Source organism: Lepidochelys kempii, chromosome 3, assembly GCF_965140285.1.
Source record: "Lepidochelys kempii isolate rLepKem1 chromosome 3, rLepKem1.hap1, whole genome shotgun sequence".
Taxonomy (NCBI): domain Eukaryota; kingdom Metazoa; phylum Chordata; order Testudines; family Cheloniidae; genus Lepidochelys; species Lepidochelys kempii.
The window spans coordinates 98,923,611-98,943,662 of record NC_136382.1 but is presented as its reverse complement, the minus strand read 5'-3'; the positions used below and the strand labels follow the sequence as shown (position 1 = coordinate 98,943,662).

The following is a 20,052-nucleotide window of genomic DNA, read 5'->3' as shown; positions in this document are numbered from 1 at the left end:
ACTATTAAATATGATCAGGAAAGAAGTTATTAAATTCTACTGGTTTATAGAATATATAGGTTTCACTCCTATTAAATTCTATACAGTTTATTGATGGGTGAGGTCCGTGGACTTGTCTCCCAGTAGAAGTGAAAGGAGACTTATTGCATCAATGATTTCAAACTAGAAGGGACATAACTGTGCATTGGCATGGGTGGACTTGATGGTATACTTGGTTATGTATTTTTTTCATCTTTGATTTCTGTATAATATCAGCCAAGCTAAAATAAAATAATTTGTAGGCTCCATTTATCATATACATGCCTTCAAGACATTCCATTTCAAATCCAGATTGGAACTTTCCCAAAATTTGGGGGTGTTTGGATGTAGGGTTTTGGTTTGGTTGCATGACACTGTTGTGGGTTGGCTTTAACCTCACTGAAATTTCATTTGAGATAGTTGTAAGAATCCACTAAGTTCTTTTATGGAATCAGGTTCCTGAAATAATAAGTGCATTTGTGAAGATTTGGAAATCTGTTTGTACAATTTATTAATTCTGTGGGAGATTGTGAACTCTCAGTATGTGTTTTTATCAGACTGCAAACTCCATGTTGAGTGTGAGAGCTTGTGTTCCCAGTAGTCTCTTTACCTCCATGTTGGGCTGAAAATTCCAAGGTGTACTGCAGGGTCTATTGAAATACAAATATCCTAGATAACGGACTGATTCACAACAAGAAGAATTTTACTGTATTTTTCAGGGGAGAGGTTGCCTAGCAATAAGGGCACCTCTTGGGACTGACCAGGAGGTCACCTGACTAAGGATCTGATCTCTTCACTCTCTTCAGCCATTTTCACCTGCTCAAGATGACAGAAGTTGTTGCACAAGCCTTATGAGGCTGGGGGACACTCCATACCCGAACACAGATGTCCCCAAAGGACTCCCAGAGCTAGAGTGAGGGGCATTGGCTGCATGATGTTTGTTGTTTTCTATATGATCTGTACCTTCTTTGTATTTCTCATACTTAAGTAAAGAGCAATAACGTCAGCACTCAAGTCATGTTGGAACGTTCTGCAATGCTGTTCTATGTTTTTTTCTGGGAGGTGGAACAGGTTCCTGGTGCTTTCTTTTTTTAGAAGTTGCACCCCCAGACCCGTTTGGCCTCCCCTCAGTGGTGGTGAAGCGGAACTGCCTCTCTCCCCTGACTGCATTAGTGGCTTGATCTTTTAGTCATCCTGGGAGATGGGCCATGGCAGGGCAATAAATGAGCAGCTGTTCTTGCCCAGCAGCTTCAGGAAGAAGGGACTGGCCAGCTGTGGCAGCTTGATGGAAGGCACTGCTGGGTTAGAGCCAGCCGCTGGTGGGATGTGGAACTCGGGGCGTACCATGCTTCAGCTCCTCTCCAGAGCTGCCCAGTGGGAGAGAGGCAGGACCTAAACCACTATTTGTCCCGTCTGGCAGAGTGACACAGATGGTAGCCAGGGCTATTAGGCTCCTGCTCTGGTCATACAAAGAGCAGAATGGGCTGCAGCACTCGGAGCTGCTGCTGTGCTGGCTGCCCAAGGCCAAGTCCTGGCGCTGCTCCTGCTGGGCACCTGCTGCTGCAAGAGCTGCCTGAGCATTCTGGTACTTCTTATTTTACATGCTGTACTTACCCCATGCCCTCTGAGAAGGTGAAACTGTTATCCAAAAGGCTCACACTTTCAATGGGATTCTGGGAGAGGGTGTGTGTTTTAAACTACGGGAGGTATCTGAGGAGCCAGCCCTGAGTCCAGCTGCTAGGCACCTGGGCCATGTGATCACAGTTTTCAGGAGGGGATGCTAGAGAGAGGGACTGCATTCCAAAAGCAAGTCTACAGACTGCAAGACAGGAATAGTGCCTGGACACTGTTCAGATTATGGAGGTTTAAAACTCCCGGGGTTTCAATGGGACATATATCTGGTGAGTTGCCAGCAGAAGGAGCCCAGACAGTTCTGTGACAACCTCTAGCCAAAACACAGGGACATGTGACCACCCAAAGCAAAGACACATCAGGCTGCTCAGGAATTTGAACTCAGTGAGCAGAGGGGCTTTGGTGAGTGTGGTTTTAGTGTCAGATTGGGGAGTGAGAGAGAGAAGTCAGAAAAATACCAGAGACGGCAGAAAGGAAGCCTGGGACCCAGAAGAGGCACTGGGAATGTGGACATGAGAAAAGCTAAGAGAAAGAGCTTGGGGGCTAATTGTTGACGGGAAAGGGGCTTGGAACTGTGAGCAAAGACACTATGAGCTGTAGCTCACGAAAGCTTATGCTCAAATAAATTGGTTAGTCTCTAAGGTGCCACAGGTACTCCTTTTCTTTTTGCGAATACAGACTAACTCGGCTGTTACTCTGAAACCTATCTCATGCTGTTTGAGTCCTGCTGTGTTGTAAATAAACAGAATTACATTTAAAAAAAAAAAAATCTGACTCCATCACCAGTGTCTCCTCCCAACTGGAACAACCCTCAAGATCCTGAATTTTTGGCTAAATGCTCAGGTCAAAAGGAGTAACAATACAAACTCCCCAGACATGGTTTGACTTCTCCCAGGAGAGGGAGAAGAGAATAATTGGCATCTCATCACAGATTTTTGTGTTTTAGGATAGAGTCTGTTGTCCAACTTAAAAGCAGTTTAAAAGCTGTAGTGTTAAAGATGATTATATGCTTCCATTAACTTAAAGAAAAAGTATATGGCATATAAAGTGGTTTAACTATCAAGATCTAGAAATGGTCCCAAAATTTATAGAACACTGTGATACGAGTGCCTGCAGCTCTGGAGTAGTTATCAAGTGCTGTAAGATAGTTGCATATTTTTTAATCAGCTGCTTATGGCATGTAGTTCTTTGCTACGTCCACTATTATTTTCAGAAAAGGAGAAAAATGCTAGCTTAGAGCATGTGGCATTACTGCTTGTGACCCCTCCGAAGTGAGTGATCCAAGGTTATCAAATCATACAGCAGATGAGTAAAAGAATCAGGAAGAGTGCATGGTGCAGCCAATCCTTATTAGCATAAATCCACAATAATTTTAAATTGAGTTTCTAAAACCTAATTGAGCAGAGTTTTCGAGCTCTGTTCAGAGTGAGCGGCACATAAATTGAAACAATATAGCTACCGTGGACCTTCTAATGAGCAGGGAGCACTGCTGTTTTTCCTTTTGCCCTTTTAAGAGCCCTTACATAAAAAAGAACAGTTCAATTAAGAGATCATTTCAAATCATCTGAACACTGTGACTGGTTAATGGTGTCCCAGTGCTAAGGTGAAGCCAGGGTATTTGCTTCAACTTTTATTTTCTAAGTGGGAGATCACTTTCTGGTTGCAGTGTTGAGTTTATTGGTGGTTAAAATTATTTAAAAATATAGACAGATATACATGGGGATAGACTTTGCACACCTACTGGAGAAGCTGCATTCACTGCACTCATACTGAAGAAAAGTAACATTCAGAGAATGTTTCAACCTATCAAAATCCTCCTTCAATTAAATTTGAGCAAATTACACGTTTTAATTCTTTTAACTCCAATGTAATTCTAACTTTCATCCAGCCTGCCATTATCTTATGTCTCATTTACTGCAACATTCTCTTCTCTGGTCTCAATAAATGCAATTTTGCCCCTCTTTTATTCATTCAAAATTTTGTTCCAAAGATCATTTCCCTAGCCCATTGTTTTGACCAGGTCACCCTCTCTTTGTATACCTCCACTGGCTCCTCCTCCTTTATCACCAAAAGTAAGCTACTTGTCTTCACTTTGAAGGCCATTCACAGCCTATCTGCACGGTCCTTATCATGTCTTATATGCTATCAAGATGTCAACTCCTGCCTCTGATCTGCCAGTGGTGCTGGCCTTTGTAGTCCACTTCTTAAATTTTCAAACAGAGGTCTTTGTGCTTTCTCAGATGTTGCTCCTCATGCTTGGGAGGAGTTACCCATAAACAGCAACAAAGTCACCACACTCTCCTCCTTCAAAACTGTCCTTAAACTCTTTTGATGTGATCCCGACAACAGTTAGGCTGCTGGTGTACTGGCACCGGAGCCTATCATGCTGACCAATATAATCTTATTGTTTCTTTGTGCTCCCCCAGGCTGTCTACAGCAGGGGTTCTCAAACTTTTTTTTGCTGGGCCACCCTTTGAAAATATTTCAGACTGTGACCCTCTTCCCCCCCCCACCCCCCCCAACAAGAGTGATAGAATGCATGCTTCCGATGAAGTGAGCTGTAGCTCACGAAAGCTCATGCTCAAATAAATTGGTTAGTCTCTAAGGTGCCACCAGTACTCCTTTTCTTTTTGCGAATACAGACTAACACGGCTGTTACTCTGAAACCAAAAATTACTATGGTATTGCTACCCTTCTGCTCAGCTGCTGCGCTGGCTTCAGAGCTGGGCGGCAGGAGCATGGCTGCTGCTGACCTGGCTCCCAGCTTTGAAGGCAACGTTGCCACCAGGAGCAGCGCAGAATTAAGTCTGGCAATACCATGCCTGCTGCAGGGCTCTACCCCTACCATTTGTTTCCTGGCATTTTTCTACCCCAGCTTTGCACTCTGGGCGGCTGCCCTGCTCGCCTTGTCCTGGTTATGGCTCTGATCTTGTGACCCCCCCCCCCCCACAGTAGCCTTGCAGTCTCCTTTTGGGTTGGGACCCCCAGTTTGAGAAACATTGGTCTATAGTCACCTGTTTTCTCTTATACCTAGATTGTAAGTTGTAGGGCAGGGACTGTCTTTTTGTAGTTTGTGTGTTCAGTGCCCAGTGCAATGTGGTCTTGGTCCTGTGTGCTCCTGCCATACAAACAATAATTAATAAATAATTGTTAGTAAAAAGTAGTAGTATACCTTAAAAAAAAATCTTCAGGAATGGAGGGTCTGTCAAGGGTTCCATAGTCTATGGCACTGTGCATACAACAGGAGCCTGTAGTTTTTAGGTTGCCTGAGCTTAAAGCTCAGGGGAACATTTTCAAAGATAATTTAAATGGGCACATTTTGAGTTGGTAATTTGACTTTAATACTGTTATGAGGATCCTGTTTTAGAGATCTGAAGCACAGTGAAGGCCTAAAGGAACTGTATAAAGGAGACAGATACCAGCCATTCTCAAAACATTCTAAATCCTGGAAGATAAGGGAGCGATAATTAATGCAGTCAGCAAAGACAATTCTAGGTTTCGTTGTGAACAGTAAATAAGTTTAAGCTAATTAAATTTCTGTGTATTGATAGTGAGGCAATTCCATAACTGTTTTAAAGTGGTTCATTATTCAATTTAAAATTAGGAGCCCAGTTAATTGTATTTTTCTACATTGAGCATGCAGTGCAGCTTTAGTAAGGGAGTTGTAACATTTGGAGAATAATTTGTTTTACAGTACAGGCTATGTAAAGTACTTCACTGTCAAGGAGAATGAGAGTTTGGAGCATTAGTATTTAAAAACATTGGAGTCAAAATGAAGGAAATGCCTTAATGTATGGAAATTCTACTTTTGAAGCAAAAATGCATTGCATTTTTCAGAAACCTATATTTAGGGTTTTTTTAAAAAGGAGGATTAATCAGTTGTATTTTGCAGTAAAATCCTTCTGCTGGAGAAATAAATAACATTCATGGAAAGGTAAAGAACACTTTTTAAAAACATATTTTAACAACAAATGTTAAATCCTTTTATTTTTCCTCTTCTACTGCCATCCAACACTTTGCAGGAATAGACTCATTGAATTAGCTGAGTTGCCTTGCAGTCTTCTGTAATACCATAGTTCAAAATTTCAGTCTTTTAGTCAACATAATCTATACTTTTGTCATCTTTAGTGTATTTTAACAAATGGCTGACAAGTGTGTGTGTGTGTGTGTGTGTGCTATGAAAGAATATGATTTTCCTTCACCTTCCTTTTCTCTGGGCTGATGATCAGAACATAGACTGTAAGGAAGCTTAGACAAGTAGAAATGAAGGAAACTGCAGTGTAATTTATTTATTTTAATTAATATAAAGCTTGGATCTTGTGACTTAAAAATAATTTTAGTGTGTAGACTATCAACACATTCATTTTAAGTCTGTGATTTAAACTGAGTAAATAGCTCGAGAATCTTGCTTTCAAATGTAATGAGCTAGCTAAGAGGAGGAAACAGATACGTATTATATAGTGCTTTTACTGTAGCTTGAGTAGTAGTGGAACGTGAAGTCTTTAAGTGTGTAACAGCTGTTCTGTATTGTAAACTTTAATAATACTGTTGATCGTTTGCATTTCAATGATGCCTTCCATCTGCCGGTCCCTTTGAAAACATTAGCAAACCAAGCGTAACTTCACCTTTGTGAGGTAGGTATTCTCCACATTTTACAGATGGGAAAACTGAGTCACAAAGAACCTATGATGTACCAAAGGTCATCCAGTGAGTCAGCCACAGAATTGGCAATAGAATCCAGCTTTCCTGACACCCAGTCCTGTGCTCTTACCATGATACAATTTCAGATAACTATCATATCAGAAATGGATATTTGAGAGTTGTGTTAATTTTAGTGATGGTGGTTTTAAAAAGGGGAGGTATCTGAGTACATTTTTGTAGTATTTCAGATCAGAGTTCTCTCTTCTGCTGGAGATGCATTTTTTTCTGTTTCATTTGGCGATATTTCCTAGTTTTCTTCTGCAATCTGAGCCATGCTTGTGGGGTAGTTGGAGGTTTCACAGTTGACTCAATGCCATCTCTGACATAACAGGAGAAAAGGAAATTAAATTGGTCTTCTCAATATAAACTTTTATCATGAAATAAGGGAGAGTCAGTCCAATAAAATTACTGTTGATAAAGATGATGGAATGGTCTTCATACCAGAATTTTCTTGGATTGAAGGGAGCGGAAATCTGTCAGGAGTATATAAATGGTAGCTTTCAGACAAGGTTGTAATGGGGTGTGGGAAATGGTGCATTTTGACTGCTTTAAGGCAGAAAAAACTAAGATTCATGTTTCAATGTGTTAATGGTTAAAAATGAATAGTTTTACAGTGAGTCTGAGACAACACGAACAGCTGGCTAATTTATAGCAGTATGTTTTTTCATCAGGAGAGGGCAGCTCTTTATAGAGAACCTAAACCCCATACTAAGACTATAAATGTTAGATGTAAAATGAAATGATCTAGTACATGCCAGTAGCCCAGAAAACATACATATGCAGATTTGACTCATTTCCTTTCCCATTTTTTTTTTTTTTTTGCCAGAGGCTTTAATTTTATTAAATTCCAATTTGCTGCCTTTATGGTCCGGCAATATTGCTTCGTGCTCAGATTCTGAGTTTAAGTTTTGGGTGATATTTCTTATTTCTGGGGTTGATTGGGAAGTTGTAGATTTCTACCTGAGATGGGGATTTGATAGGAGCAGGCAACGCTGCTGCAGGACAGATAATTGCCTCTGTTGATGAATAAGAAATGATGCTCACAGTTTCAGAAACAGCTGCATCCACTTGTACTAGGAGGGGGATGCTGTCTGTGGGAAAGAGATGGTAACATCCCTGCTGGAGCTAGAGCTAGTCAAATTTTTTAAACTTTTGAGTTTTCAATGAAATTTAAAATTTAATTTTCATTGGGGGTGGGGAGATGGAACACAAATATTCACTGAAAATTTTGCAGTTTTTTCTCACCCATGGAAGTGATTTGAAATTTGTTAATATTCAGAAATGAAGTTGACGTTTTGACGTTTTTCAAAAGTTCGAAAATCAATAAACGTGTTATGAAAAATTCTTGTTTTCCATTTTTTTTCAACTTTTTTTCAACCAGCTCTAGTTGGAAGGCAATTGAAGTCAGGCAGTACAATTTCAGGAAGTGGGTGCCTGGTGCATAAGAACTAGCATAAAAGGGCAAAACCAGTATCCAGAAAGTTGTTGAAAATCCAGCAACTCTGTGTATAAGTTTTTGGAGAACTTTTGTTTACAATGGACTGATAAATTGGTTTTAACTTTACAAAGTTTAGTAAGCTGTCCCAGTGATGCAACTCTCACAATTCAGTGCTGCTTCTTGGAACGCTAGGCTGTCCTGTGAATAGTTTCCATTACTGAGCAATGCAAGGTGGATGTGGCGTGCTTGGCCTCTTGGGGTATGTCTACACTGCAATTAAAAACCTGTTCCAGCTGACTTGGGCTTGGGCTAAGGGACTGTTTTATTGCAATGTAAATGTCTGGGCTTGGGCTGGAGACCAGGCTCTAGGACCTGCAAGGTGGGAGGGTCCCAGAGCTCCGGGATCCTTAGTCCAAGCCCCATGAGCCTGCATGAGCTGTCAAGAGCCTGTGTCAGCTGGCACGGGCCAACCATGGGTTTTTAATTGTAGCATAGATATACCCTGGGAGGGGTGGAAGACTCTGAATGCTTCCCAGCTCTAGAGGGGAAACTCTTTGCTAGACCCTTCCATCATGGAAAACTCAGCATGGCGAAATGTGTTTGGATGTTTTAAAATATATTTGTTGGTACTTTTATGTCTTTGTCAAGAAGAAAAACACTCTTATACGATATTTTTGCATTGTTTTCTCTTATTTATAGAGACGGAATGGAGAAGATATTCCAGTCGCCCAAACTAAAAATATCAATCACAGAAGATTTGCTGCTACCTTCAAGTTGCGAGAGGTGACAAAAACTGATCAGGATTTATATCGCTGTGTAACTCAGTCAGAGAGAGGCTCTGGAGTGTCCAATTTTGCTCAACTTATTGTGAGAGGTAAAGTTGCAAATGTTTTCATTTTATTAAATTAAATACTCTTAACATCAGTGCATCATATTTACATTTTTATTTAGCCAACGGATAGCACTATAAAATTACAGAAATCCTCATAAAATAAAACTAATAAATGTGGCTATAAAGTTTTGACAGCCTTGTTTCTGACAAGTGCTTTCCATAGAATGGAATTCTATAAAAAGTCCTAATAATGCAATGCATGTAAAATACCATATTCCTTTCCACTATCTTCTAGATAGTATTGGTTGAGATGAATACTGATTAACATTTAACAAGTAATTTTACAGATATGAAAGTATCTACTGTAATAAGTTAATTTTTACTTCTAAACGTTTTTGCCTTAGGCAGCCTAGTGGTACAGAAAATAGTAGATTTCTCTGTGAACTGAAAGATTCCGGTATACAAAAATTTTCTCAATTGTTCACCTGTCCGAGGGCTAGGAGTGTTTATTGAGATTTTGCTCTCGAGCTATTTGTGGGATGGGGAGAAGCAATGGTATATTTGTTCAACCCCCAACACCAAACACTTTAAATGAATTTCAGTTCACTCAGAAGTGTGGCAGCCTGATGCAATGCAATCATGGCTTATGCTTGGGGAGCGGGATGGTTATGTTTTAATTAAGCTTGATGACCCAGAAGGAAGGGATGTGAATTTTCTGTTTCAGTTGTTTGTTGTGACCCTGTTTCCTGACTTTAAGTGACCTTGTTGGTGTACTTAGGCTTACCAAGTCTGGCAGTGGCTTAGAGTTTGTAATTTGGGGTTGTGGGAGATAAGGAGGCACTTGGTCTAGTCATGAGAACACAGGACTGGGAGTCAAGACTACTGGGTTCAGTTCCCAGCTTCGCAACTCACTTGCTATGTGGTCTGGGGCAAGTCATTTAACCTCTCTGTGGCTATCTTTACTCAACTGTTCAATTACCTACTCTCACATTTGCAGTGAGGCTTAATGAATATTTTTTAATGTGCTTTGAGACTCCCAGGTGAAAGGTGATTGAGAAGTGCAAAATATTATTACAAAAACCATCATTAATTGGGCCGTGCCACTTCCTTGCTGAACAGCCATAGGCTTCAGTAATGTTATCTGCTGTTTTGTACAGTAGTTAGTCATATTTCTTCTTGTGGATCACTATATAATTTCCTTTTTTTATTGTGATAAAATTAGTCCTGTTACAACATGAAAACTAATTTTTGATATAACTAAGAAACTAAAACATTCAAATATATTTGCCCAAGAAATGACTGATGGTTTTTAGTTCTTTCCAGTGCAAGAAAACAGTAAAGTAAAATAGTTTTAAAAAAGTTTTGGAAAACTCAAGTTACAATACTGAAGTCCAGAGTAAAACTCAGTTTTATGACCTAATCTTAGCTTGATGATAAGTAGCAATCTAGTCAATACAGACAGTTTATATATATATAGATTTTACCATTTTAAAAGTTCAGGTTTTTAGAAGTATATATTGCACTTTCTAGAGTTAGAAGCTGAAGAATGTTAGCTATTTTCTTCTATTTTACTTAAATCCTTTAAATGCTCTAACAGTTTTTCTACCAATGCATTGGTCTGTTGAACATCAGAATAAGAAATGAGTGTACAGGATTTGTTGCTCACTGTTATATTTGAAAAACAATATACCGTAATATATTTTCTTGTTTGTCTGGATAACCACCAAATAAATCTTGTTAGCCAAAAACATACCCTTGGGGGTCAGCTACCCTGGTGTTAAAACTGTGCTGAAAATTAACCATAATGACAGGTCCTATATCTCAGTGGCACTTTAAAGCTGACAACCTGCTACATGGATACAAAAGACGGTAATTTTAAAGGAAATTTTTGGGCCACTGATATGAATTACCTTTAATAAGAGCTGGCATAGTATTGCCCATTGTCAAAGATGACCCAGGGGTAAGAGTTTATTAGTGCATTTCCTCCTAAACCGAAAGTGACAGGGCTTGCTTAGGGCCTTTTTGTTGCTGTTTGTAACAAATGAAAATTTCACTGTGGAATTCTCATGCTGAAGAGTATTGATCTGTGTGTTCTCACAGCCAGAGGGAAAAAAAAATACGGTGAAACACAATTTACTTTGTCATGACTTTAGGATTGCTTCCAGATCATTCTGAGTAATGATAATGTCTTCAGCTTGTAGAAGCCAAACTTTATTGACAACACTGGTTATTAGAGAGCGAGAGATGAACAGCATCTGTTGCTCAGTGCAATCAAAATTTTGGGTTGTGTGTATATACTGTGTATATGTGTAGAATACGTACTTTAATACAGATGTGTAAACAAGGTGCAGTTTATACTCAGCAAGGTATTTTAATATTGATAATGGAAATTCCAATTTTATAACTTATTCTATGCAAATCACCATCTGCAAATCAGCATCTAATTATTCTTACAAGGAAATTATCTCTGGACTTTACCACCAGATTTTTTTGGCACCACTTAGAATCATAGAATCATAGAATATCAGGGTTGGAAGGGACCTCAGGAGGTCATCTAGTCCAACCCCCTGCTCAAAAGCAGGACCAATCCCCAATTAAATCATCCCAGCCAGGGCTTTGTCAAGCCTGACCTTAAAAACTTCTGAGGAAGGAGATTCCACCACCTCCCTAGGCAACGCATTCCAGTGTTTCACCACCTTCCTAGTGAAAAAGTTTTTCCTAATATCCAACCTAAACCTCCCCCACTGCAACTTGAGACCATTACTCCTTGTCCTGTCCTCTTCTACCATTGAGAATAGTCTAGAACCATCCTCTCTGCAACCACCTCTCAGGTAGTTGAAAGCAGCTATCAAATCCCCCCTCATTCTTCTCTTCTGCAGACTAAACAATCCCAGTTCCCTCAGCCTCTCCTCATAAGTCATGCGTTCCAGACCCCTAATAATTTTTGTTGCCCTTCGCTGGACTCTTTCCAATTTATCCACATCCTTCTAGTAGTGTGGGGCCCAAAACTGGACACAGTACTCCAGATGAGGCTTCACCAATGTCGAATAGAGGGGAACGATCATGTCCCTTGATCTGCTCGCAATGCCCCTACTTATACATCCCAAAATGCCATTGGCCTTCTTGGCAACAAGGGCACACTGCTGACTCATATCCAGCTTCTCGTCCACTGTCACCCCTAGGTCCTTTTCCGCAGAACTGCTGCCTACCCATTCGGTCCCTAGTCTGTAGCTGTGCATTGGGTTCTTCTGTCCTAAGTGCAGGACCCTGCACTTATCCTTATTGAACCTCATCAGATTTCTTTTGGCCCAATCCTCCAATTTGTCTAGGTCCCTCTGTATCCTATCCCTGCCCTCCAGCGTATCTACCACTCCTCCCAGTTTAGTATCATCCGCAAATTTGCTGAGAGTGCAATCCACACCATCCTCCAGATCATTTATGAAGATATTGAACAAAACCGGCCCCAGGACCGACCCCGGGGCACTCCACTTGACACCGGCTGCCAACTAGACATGGAGCCATTGATCACTACCCGTTGAGCCCGACAATCTAGCCAATTTTCTACCCACCTTATAGTGCATTCATCCAGCCCGTACTTCTTTAACTTGCTGACAAGAATACTGTGGGAGACCGTGTCAAAAGCTTTGCTAAAGTCAAGAAACAATACATCCACTGCTTTCCCTTCATCCACAGAACCAGTAATCTCATCATAGAAGGCGATTAGATTAGTCAGGCATGACCTTCCCTTGGTGAATCCACTTTCGAAGATCCTCTAAGAAATTCCTTGGCTGTTTCATTTCACTCTCATTAAGTTTTGTTTCACAAGTAAGACCAGTATAGTGTTTTCAATTCAATTACAACATTTTACCAGAGGTATTTCCAGTCAATAATTTAATGTTGAAACCTTTACTTTGAGTTGCGCTTCAGCTCTCAGCTCAGTAGCTGTGTTGTATTGATTTTAATTGGGTTCTGTGGCACAGCTGTCAGTCTTGTGTATTTTCCTTCTACAGGAAGCTGTGTACAGTTTCAGACAGTAAACTTACCTAACTGAAAATGTCCCCCAGTCCCATCTTCTACTTCCTCTTTCATTTGTTCCCTGGTAAAATTGCCAATGCCCAGAAGACAATATGCAGCCCTGTGCAGATGCCTGTTTTTGTGGTGTTGAATGTAATATGGGATAGGAGAGGGGAGAGAGCTATGAAATCTGAATGCTAGCAAGCAGAGAGATTAGCTCCTTTCTTCCTCACTACAAAGCATATGGGTGAAAAACAAGGCTGAAATATAGGCTTGCATTGTTCTGATTTACATTAATAATGTACCTGAGTATTATGGTTTCTCTAGAGTATTTCACATAGTATTTCTCGATTTGCTTTTATTTAAACTAGCTACGTGTCATTCAGCAGGTTGAGTATGCAAAATGTCTGGTACATTATTAGATGTTGCAAGATAAACAGGATCCACAATAGACTTATTTCACACAATGGTTCTTGCACAGGTTACTTTGAAGAAAACGTTGATTAGTGTGAATCTGCTAGTCATGGAAGCGAAAATTTGTCAGGGAAATACATATGTCCAGCTGCAACATTTTAAACTGAGCTATAAATAGTTCCATCATTTGTCTGAAAGAGATTTGATGATTTTATTGAAACATTTTTAAATGCAACTTTTACTGAAATCCTATCCTTGTCACAATTATGGAAGTTGTTTTTTTAAATGGCAAGAGTTTAGTAGATTTTTTTCCCTTTCTCTTCTCTCTTCTGTCAGCCCAGATTGAGATTACTCTGGGAAGTCGAAATGAGAGGCTTAGGTCATGGGTACACTTGCAGATGTAGAGCTCTTTGAGTTCAACTCACCTTCGGAGAGCGCAGCAGGGAAGGTGCTGCAGTCTGTCCACACTGACAGCTGCAAGCGCACTGGCGTGGCCACATTTGCGGCACTTGTAGCGGCATTGGGAGAGGTGCATTATGGGCAGCTATCCCACAGAGCACCTCTTCCCATTCTGGAGCTGTGGCTTGTGGGAAGGGGGTGTGGGGTGCGGGGCATTCTGGGTCCTGTCCCAGCGCCCCGTGATGCATCGGTTCACATCCCAGCAATCCCTGTGCTTCCGTCCACATTTGGCGCTATCTTTCAATGTTTTGGTACTGAGCGCTCTGTCTTCCCTTTTGGTCTGCGGGAATGGAGCCCGAATTGCTGAGGAGTATCCTGACGAGTCTCGCCAGCACATCACGTTTGGCAGTGGAGATATTCATTATGATCCAAAGTGACCGTGAGGGCTCCAATGATGATATCGACTCGAGTAACGCATATGACATGAGTTTGCTTGTGACATTCACGGACATGCTCACCACCGTGCAATGCCGCTTTTGGGCTCGGGAAACGAGCATTGAGTGGTGGGATCACATCACTATGCAAGTCTGGGACGACGAGCAGTGGCTGCAGAACTTTCAGATGAGAAAAACCACTTTCACGGGACTGTGTGAGGAGCTCGCCTCCCACCCTGAGGCTCAAGGACACGAGATTGAGAGCTGCCTTGACGGTGGAGAAGTGGGTGGCTATTGCAGTCTGGAAGCTGGCAACTCCAGTCAGCTACCGATCGGTTGCTAACCAGTTTGGAGTGGAAAAGTTGATCACTGGAATGGTGTTGATGCAAGTTTGCAGGGCCATTAATCGCATCCTGCTTAGAAAAAACATGACTCTGGGTAATGTGCATGACATTATGGATGGCTTTGCACAAACGGGTTTCCCTAACTGCGAAGGGGCAATAGATAGCATGCATGTTGCAATTCTGGCACCAGCCCGCCTAGCCTTTGTGTACAGTAATCGGAAGGGATATTTCTCGATGGTTCTCCAGGTGCTTGTGGATCACCGTGGGTGTTTCATTGACATTAATGCAGGCTGGCCTGGAAAGGTGCATGATGCATGCATCTTTCAGAACACTGGCCTGTTCAGGAAGCTGCAAGCCAGGACTTTTTTCCCAGACCAGAAGATCACTATAGGGGATGTCGAAATGCCCATTGTGATCCTTGGAGAACCCGCTTACCCTTTAATGCCATGGTTTATGAAACCCTACACAGGGAGCTTTGACAGCAGCAAGAAGCAGTTCAACAACAGGCTGAGCCAGTGCAGAATGACACTGGAATGTGCTTTTGGTTGTTTAAAGGGCCACTGGTGCTCTCTGTACAAGAAGCTGGACCTGGCCGATGACAGCATCCCCGCTGTTATATCCGCATGCTGTACCCTCGATAACATTTGTGAAGGGAAGGGTGAACGATTCACTCAGGCAGGGAACTCAGAGGTTGAACACCTGGAGGCTGAATTTGAACAGCCAGAGAGCAGGGCTATTAGAGGGGCCCAGCATGGGACTGCAAGGATTAGGGATGCCTTGAGGGAGCAATTTGAGGCTGAAAGCCACCAGTAATATCTGGTGCCGTGCCTGGGAGTGAAGTGCAGCAGTTCCAACGTTAGTAGGAATCTGTTTTTGCTATGCTGACTTGCAGTGCCTATTTCTTTCCTGGGCTAAGGTATCTTTTACTTTATGCAATAATAAAGAATGTTTTCAAAGCCAAAAAATCCATTTATTGAAAAGAAACACAACAGCTTGGGAAACAGAAAGGGCAAGGGGGTGGGGTGGGGAATGGTACAATTACAGATTTGCATATGTCCTGTTATCATACTCAGCCTTCCTGTCTGGAGTGCTAGCAATGAGAGCTGCAGTTTAGGATGGCTATACTGCATGGTGATGGGGATTGAGTGCCGTGGGTAAGGGTCATAGTTTTCAGGGCTTGGTGCTGAAGCTACAGGTGTTGGAGGCAGCTGGTGGCGGTACGAACCCAGATGTTGGGGAAAGTGGGTTGGAGGTGACATAGGGGCACAAGGGAAAGAGTTTTGAGACAAGGGCTGCAGGGGGAGGGGTGGGCGCAGTCATGCTCCTCCTGCATGGCTGCGAGTGCCTGGATAGAGTCCGCTTGGCGCTCCATTATGCTTATCAGCCAATCCGTGTTTTGCTTCCGGAGCACCGCACTTTTGTGCCTGGGTGCTCCTTGTTCTTCTAGTGGATCCTTCTTTCGCTGTCCCGCCACTCCTGCACTTTTCGATTTTCATTACTTGAATGCTGCATTACTTCATGCAACATGTCTTCCTTGCTTCTGCGTGGCCTCTTTCTGATTCTTTGGAATCTTTCGGCAGATGATAACCCGAACGGTTGAGATCTCAAGATTGCATCTGTAAAGGCAAAATGCAACACTTAACAGAGGCAGCATTGTTCACACCAGACAGAGCAATGATTCCCCCATACTTAAGGGCAAGCACAGTCTACACAAAAGGATAATTTCCCCGTCCCAAAGCGAGTGCATATAACCCATGGGAGCCCCAAAATGGTGAGTAAGCACAGGGTCAAGCGTGACTGATTGTTTCACAGCTGTACTGCCCTCTGGGTTTCTGTGCCTTGGGGATAGCCAACAGCAGCAGGGGGGCCCTATACTGAACACTGTCCCCACATTTTCCGCAGGAGTTCATCCTGGAAGATATCTCGCTGCTGAGGGTGACCTGGGAAGCAAGGGAGGGTCTTCTACTGCAATGGGGCTTCCGCCCTGGCCCATATGCAGCCTGCCTGTGTGCAGCAATGGTCCTCCTGCCCCTCATGGCACAGTGGCGCGGACAAGTTAGCGTGACTGGGACAAGGACCACAGTGGCTCTCCCGAGAAATCTGCGCAAGCGCATTGCCCAAGTTCTGGATGAGACCTTTGAAGAGATCACTGAGGCTGATTACCGCGATGTGAGAGAGCACATCAATGCCCTACTCTTCATCTAGGCATGCATGCAGCCCTAACCCTCCTCGCTCCAAGAGCCCGCACCAAATAACTTCCTTCCCAAAATAAAAGCCCCTTATTGGGAACCTCCTCTGGTGTTTGTCCTTCCCCAAGTCCCGGCCGTTGCGACTGGCTACCTTCCTTCTTGTTTTGAGAACAGCTCCTGGCTGCATGTATCTAGGGATTCCAGGGTGTCTTCCTCCGCCTTAGCACCCTCGCTCCTGCTTTGATCCTCCTCCTCCTTCTGCCTTGTTGCACTGGGCTCTGAAGTGTCCATGGTGGTCCCCAGAATGGAGGTGGGGTCGCCCCCAAGTATCGCATCCAGCTCTTTGTAGAAACGGCAGGTCTCAGGGGCAGCACCAGAGCTGCTGTTTGCCTCTCAGGCTTTGCAGTAGGCATTCCACAACGCTTTCACTTTAATCCTGCACTTCAGTGCGTCCCGGTCATGGCCCCATTCCATCATGTCCCTTGATATCTGCCTGAAAGTATCGTAATTCCTACTGCTGGAGTGCAGCTGGGACTGGACGGCTTCCTCCCCCCAAACAGCGATGAGGTCCAGCACCTCACCATTTCTCCATACTGGGGATCGCCTGGCGTGTGGAGATATGGTCACCTGGAAAGGTTCGCTGAGAGCACTATACACCTGGCTGAGCAAACAGGAAGGGGATTTTCAAAATTCCCAGAGAATTTAAAGGGCGGGTCTGACAGTTGGTCACCTGAGGGCAGGGCAGTAGAGTTCAAAGTGATGACCAGAGTGGCTAGAACAGGCATTGTGGGACACTTCTGGAGGCTGATCGGAGCACGCTAACAGACCAGGGCATCCACACTGGTGCCGCGGCGCTCCAGCGGGGGTGCACCAAACGTTATTCCACTCGCCAAGGTGGAGTACCAGGAGCACTCTAGCCGTGGAGTCAGAGTGCTCTATTTGCCTTGCCAGTGTGGACGGGTAGTGAGCTAGTGCACCCGGGGCTCCTTTAATGCGCTGTAACTCGCAAGTGTAACCAAGCCCTTAATTCTTGTTTCATAGCTCCAGCGTGCAGTGATGTTAACGTCCCTAGTGCCCACAAGTTAGGGACATTACAAATATAGACTGCTTCCCTCAGGATGTTCGTTGTATTCCAACCACCTCAAAACCACTCTTTTAGAAATCAGAACAAAGTGAATTCCTGTTTCATTGGTTTGTTTTTCATATCAATAAAAAGTTTTCCTGAGGCTTTTTGCATCGGATTAAGTTCTTCCAAAAGCTTGTTTTGGCTCACAAAGGGGACTTCCCCCCACGTTACTAAAGGGGGAGTGATAAAATGGTTTGAATCTCTCTCTCTGAGTGAGCCTAGTGGATGTTTCTCTTAAGTGTGTAGATTTCTTCCCTATGGACTTGCAACTTAGGTGAATCAAAGAGGAGGTTTGGTCACTTAGCTAGCAGAATGTACTCCACAGTTCAGCTCAAAGGAATCCAGTTTCCTGTTATTGTGCTGCATGATTTCTCTAGTGTCTTTCAGGTCTGATTAGGCAGTGCCTGATGCTTAATCAGCTTTTTTTTTTGTTCCTGACGTCTTCCTAAGTGACTGTCCAGGAATAAATTCAGGCAACCAGTGGTCAGCTACTGATAAATGTCTGACACAACCCCAGAACTCAAGGGCACCGTCGTGGGGGAGTGGGTCTGTGAGGCCCACTGGGTCTGGGCCTTGACTGGTCCTTTGGTTGAGGAAAGTGTGTTTCACCCTTAGCCAAACTGATGTTTATGGAATGAACCCTTTTACATTTAAAGTAATTTTTTTCTCAAAGGTTCGCTGCTTATATATGTTCATGCTAACTGGAATTGAAATTTGTTTATGTTGCCTTGTTGATCAATGTGGAAGTTTTATTAATTTTCATTGTAACGGGGTTCATTATGAGCAGTTTCCACTATATTTGTATCCAAAACTTGGATCAGTTTTTTTTTTTTTTTTAAGTTAACATATTTCCAAGGCCATGGAACTAAGGCTTGTCTTACAATTTTATGTATTGAATTGTTGGTGTTTAGAACAGCCATGGCTGAAGTAAGGATTCTCTGGCAATGTCTGGATATTTCTGACAGGAGGAGGATTGGATATGTGCATTGGATTTTAGTCTCCAAAGGCAATATGTTTCAGATAAGATTCTATATGGAGAAATCTTTTAGTGTTGTGAAAACACTATATTAGATTTCCCATTTGGGGCTGTGCTTATCTTCTAGGAACTGCACCATAATTTTTATTATGGTGAAAACAAGAGTCTAACTGTAAGATAGTCTAGTCTTTCTTACCTGAAATCTCTTTAGGGATTTTACCTAAGAAACCAGCAGTTAAGATGAATGCCTCTGATGATGCTAACGCAGCTTGATGATGGGACTGGCATCTGGAAAATACTTCTCCTGGGAATATTTTTCTTTTCTCACTAGAAGTGTCTCCGTTTCTTCCATATAAGAAATTGTGGTAGATTAAGGTTCACATTGGAAAGTTAACTAGTGCCCAGTTTGTTTATCTGGGGAATACATTAAATCTCTGAACATGTCATTCTGTAGAATTTAAGCTTAAGTCAGCAGACCACTCTAGTGCATTTGCTGCCACTTACAGCTTCCTCCAAAGCAGCAGCAGAGTGAGGTCAGTAAGAATCATGCCAGTTTTACTGGTGCTTTTCAGTTTCTGGTGAACTCCAGTGCAGCTGTTGAGTCACACCAATTTCTTGTTGCTGCTTTTGGAATCAGGAAGAGTACCCAAAAATGGAGCCAAGGGGAAGGGTACAATACCAGGGACTTCCCCTGTTCTCAATGTTCTGTGGTAAGAGGTAGGCTTTGGAGAGGGGGAGAAGAAGGAAACAGGTTTTTCTTTCAGCAGCCATAGAGTTGTTGTTGGGAGTGCTTCGCATTGTTACAGCCCTGGCTGAGCAAATCCTTGGGCACAGTCACCAAGTTGTTGCATTAGACCGAAACTTTAGATCCCACATGCTTTTAAGTTTCCTGAGTCTGAGCTGTTTCCGGACATTGTCTCCAACTCTGGTCCTTCATGCATATGCCTTGGATACAGACTTCATGCTGGCATCCCTTCTTGAGATGAGTGTCCTGTAGCTCAGTTGCGCTAGGCACCAAAACCACAGCTGACCCCCTTCCCCACAAGTCTCCCAGTAGCTTAGGCCTGCCCTCCCCAGAACATCACTTTTGTGGGTACTTTGGATGTTTGTTACTATACCTTTTGGGGAGTTTGAGATAGTTAAAGCAAGTGACATGGACGCTTTGCAAACACACTTTTAAACACACTTCCTTAAAATATAGAAAAAGAGAGAGAGCGCGAGAGAGATGTACAGATCTGTGGGAAATAATCTGCCTGAAACACCCTGCCTCAGTTTCCTCATGCTTCCTGGGAACCTTTTGGATGGGAGTCCTGGATCCACATCTGCTATCCTGCTGATCAGTCTTCTCTTCTGGTTCTGGTCTATCTTCGCTGTAAACAGTGTGTCCTCTTTAAAAACAGAGTTTAATACCTTGTCTCTTTCAGTCCTTCCCCTGGGTTTTTTCCATTTTCTAAGGGCTTGGCTACATTTGTGAGTTAGAGCACATTAAAGCAGCCCCAGACACCCTAGCTCTCTCCCCGTGCACACTGGCAAGG

At 42.8% G+C, this 20,052-nt stretch overlaps 1 protein-coding gene across 8 annotated transcripts in view; it reads left to right on the top strand.

The window, feature by feature from the left end:
* Nucleotides 1–20,052, top strand: part of PTPRK (protein tyrosine phosphatase receptor type K) — a 584,612-nt gene that overhangs the window by 295,802 nt on the left and 268,758 nt on the right. For all 8 annotated transcript variants that reach the window (XM_073337267.2, XM_073337266.2, XM_073337264.2 and 5 more), the window contains one exon: nt 8,489–8,663. In XM_073337267.2, coding sequence (XP_073193368.1) covers nt 8,489–8,663 — 175 coding nt within the window. The remainder of the gene's footprint in view (nt 1–8,488; nt 8,664–20,052) is intronic.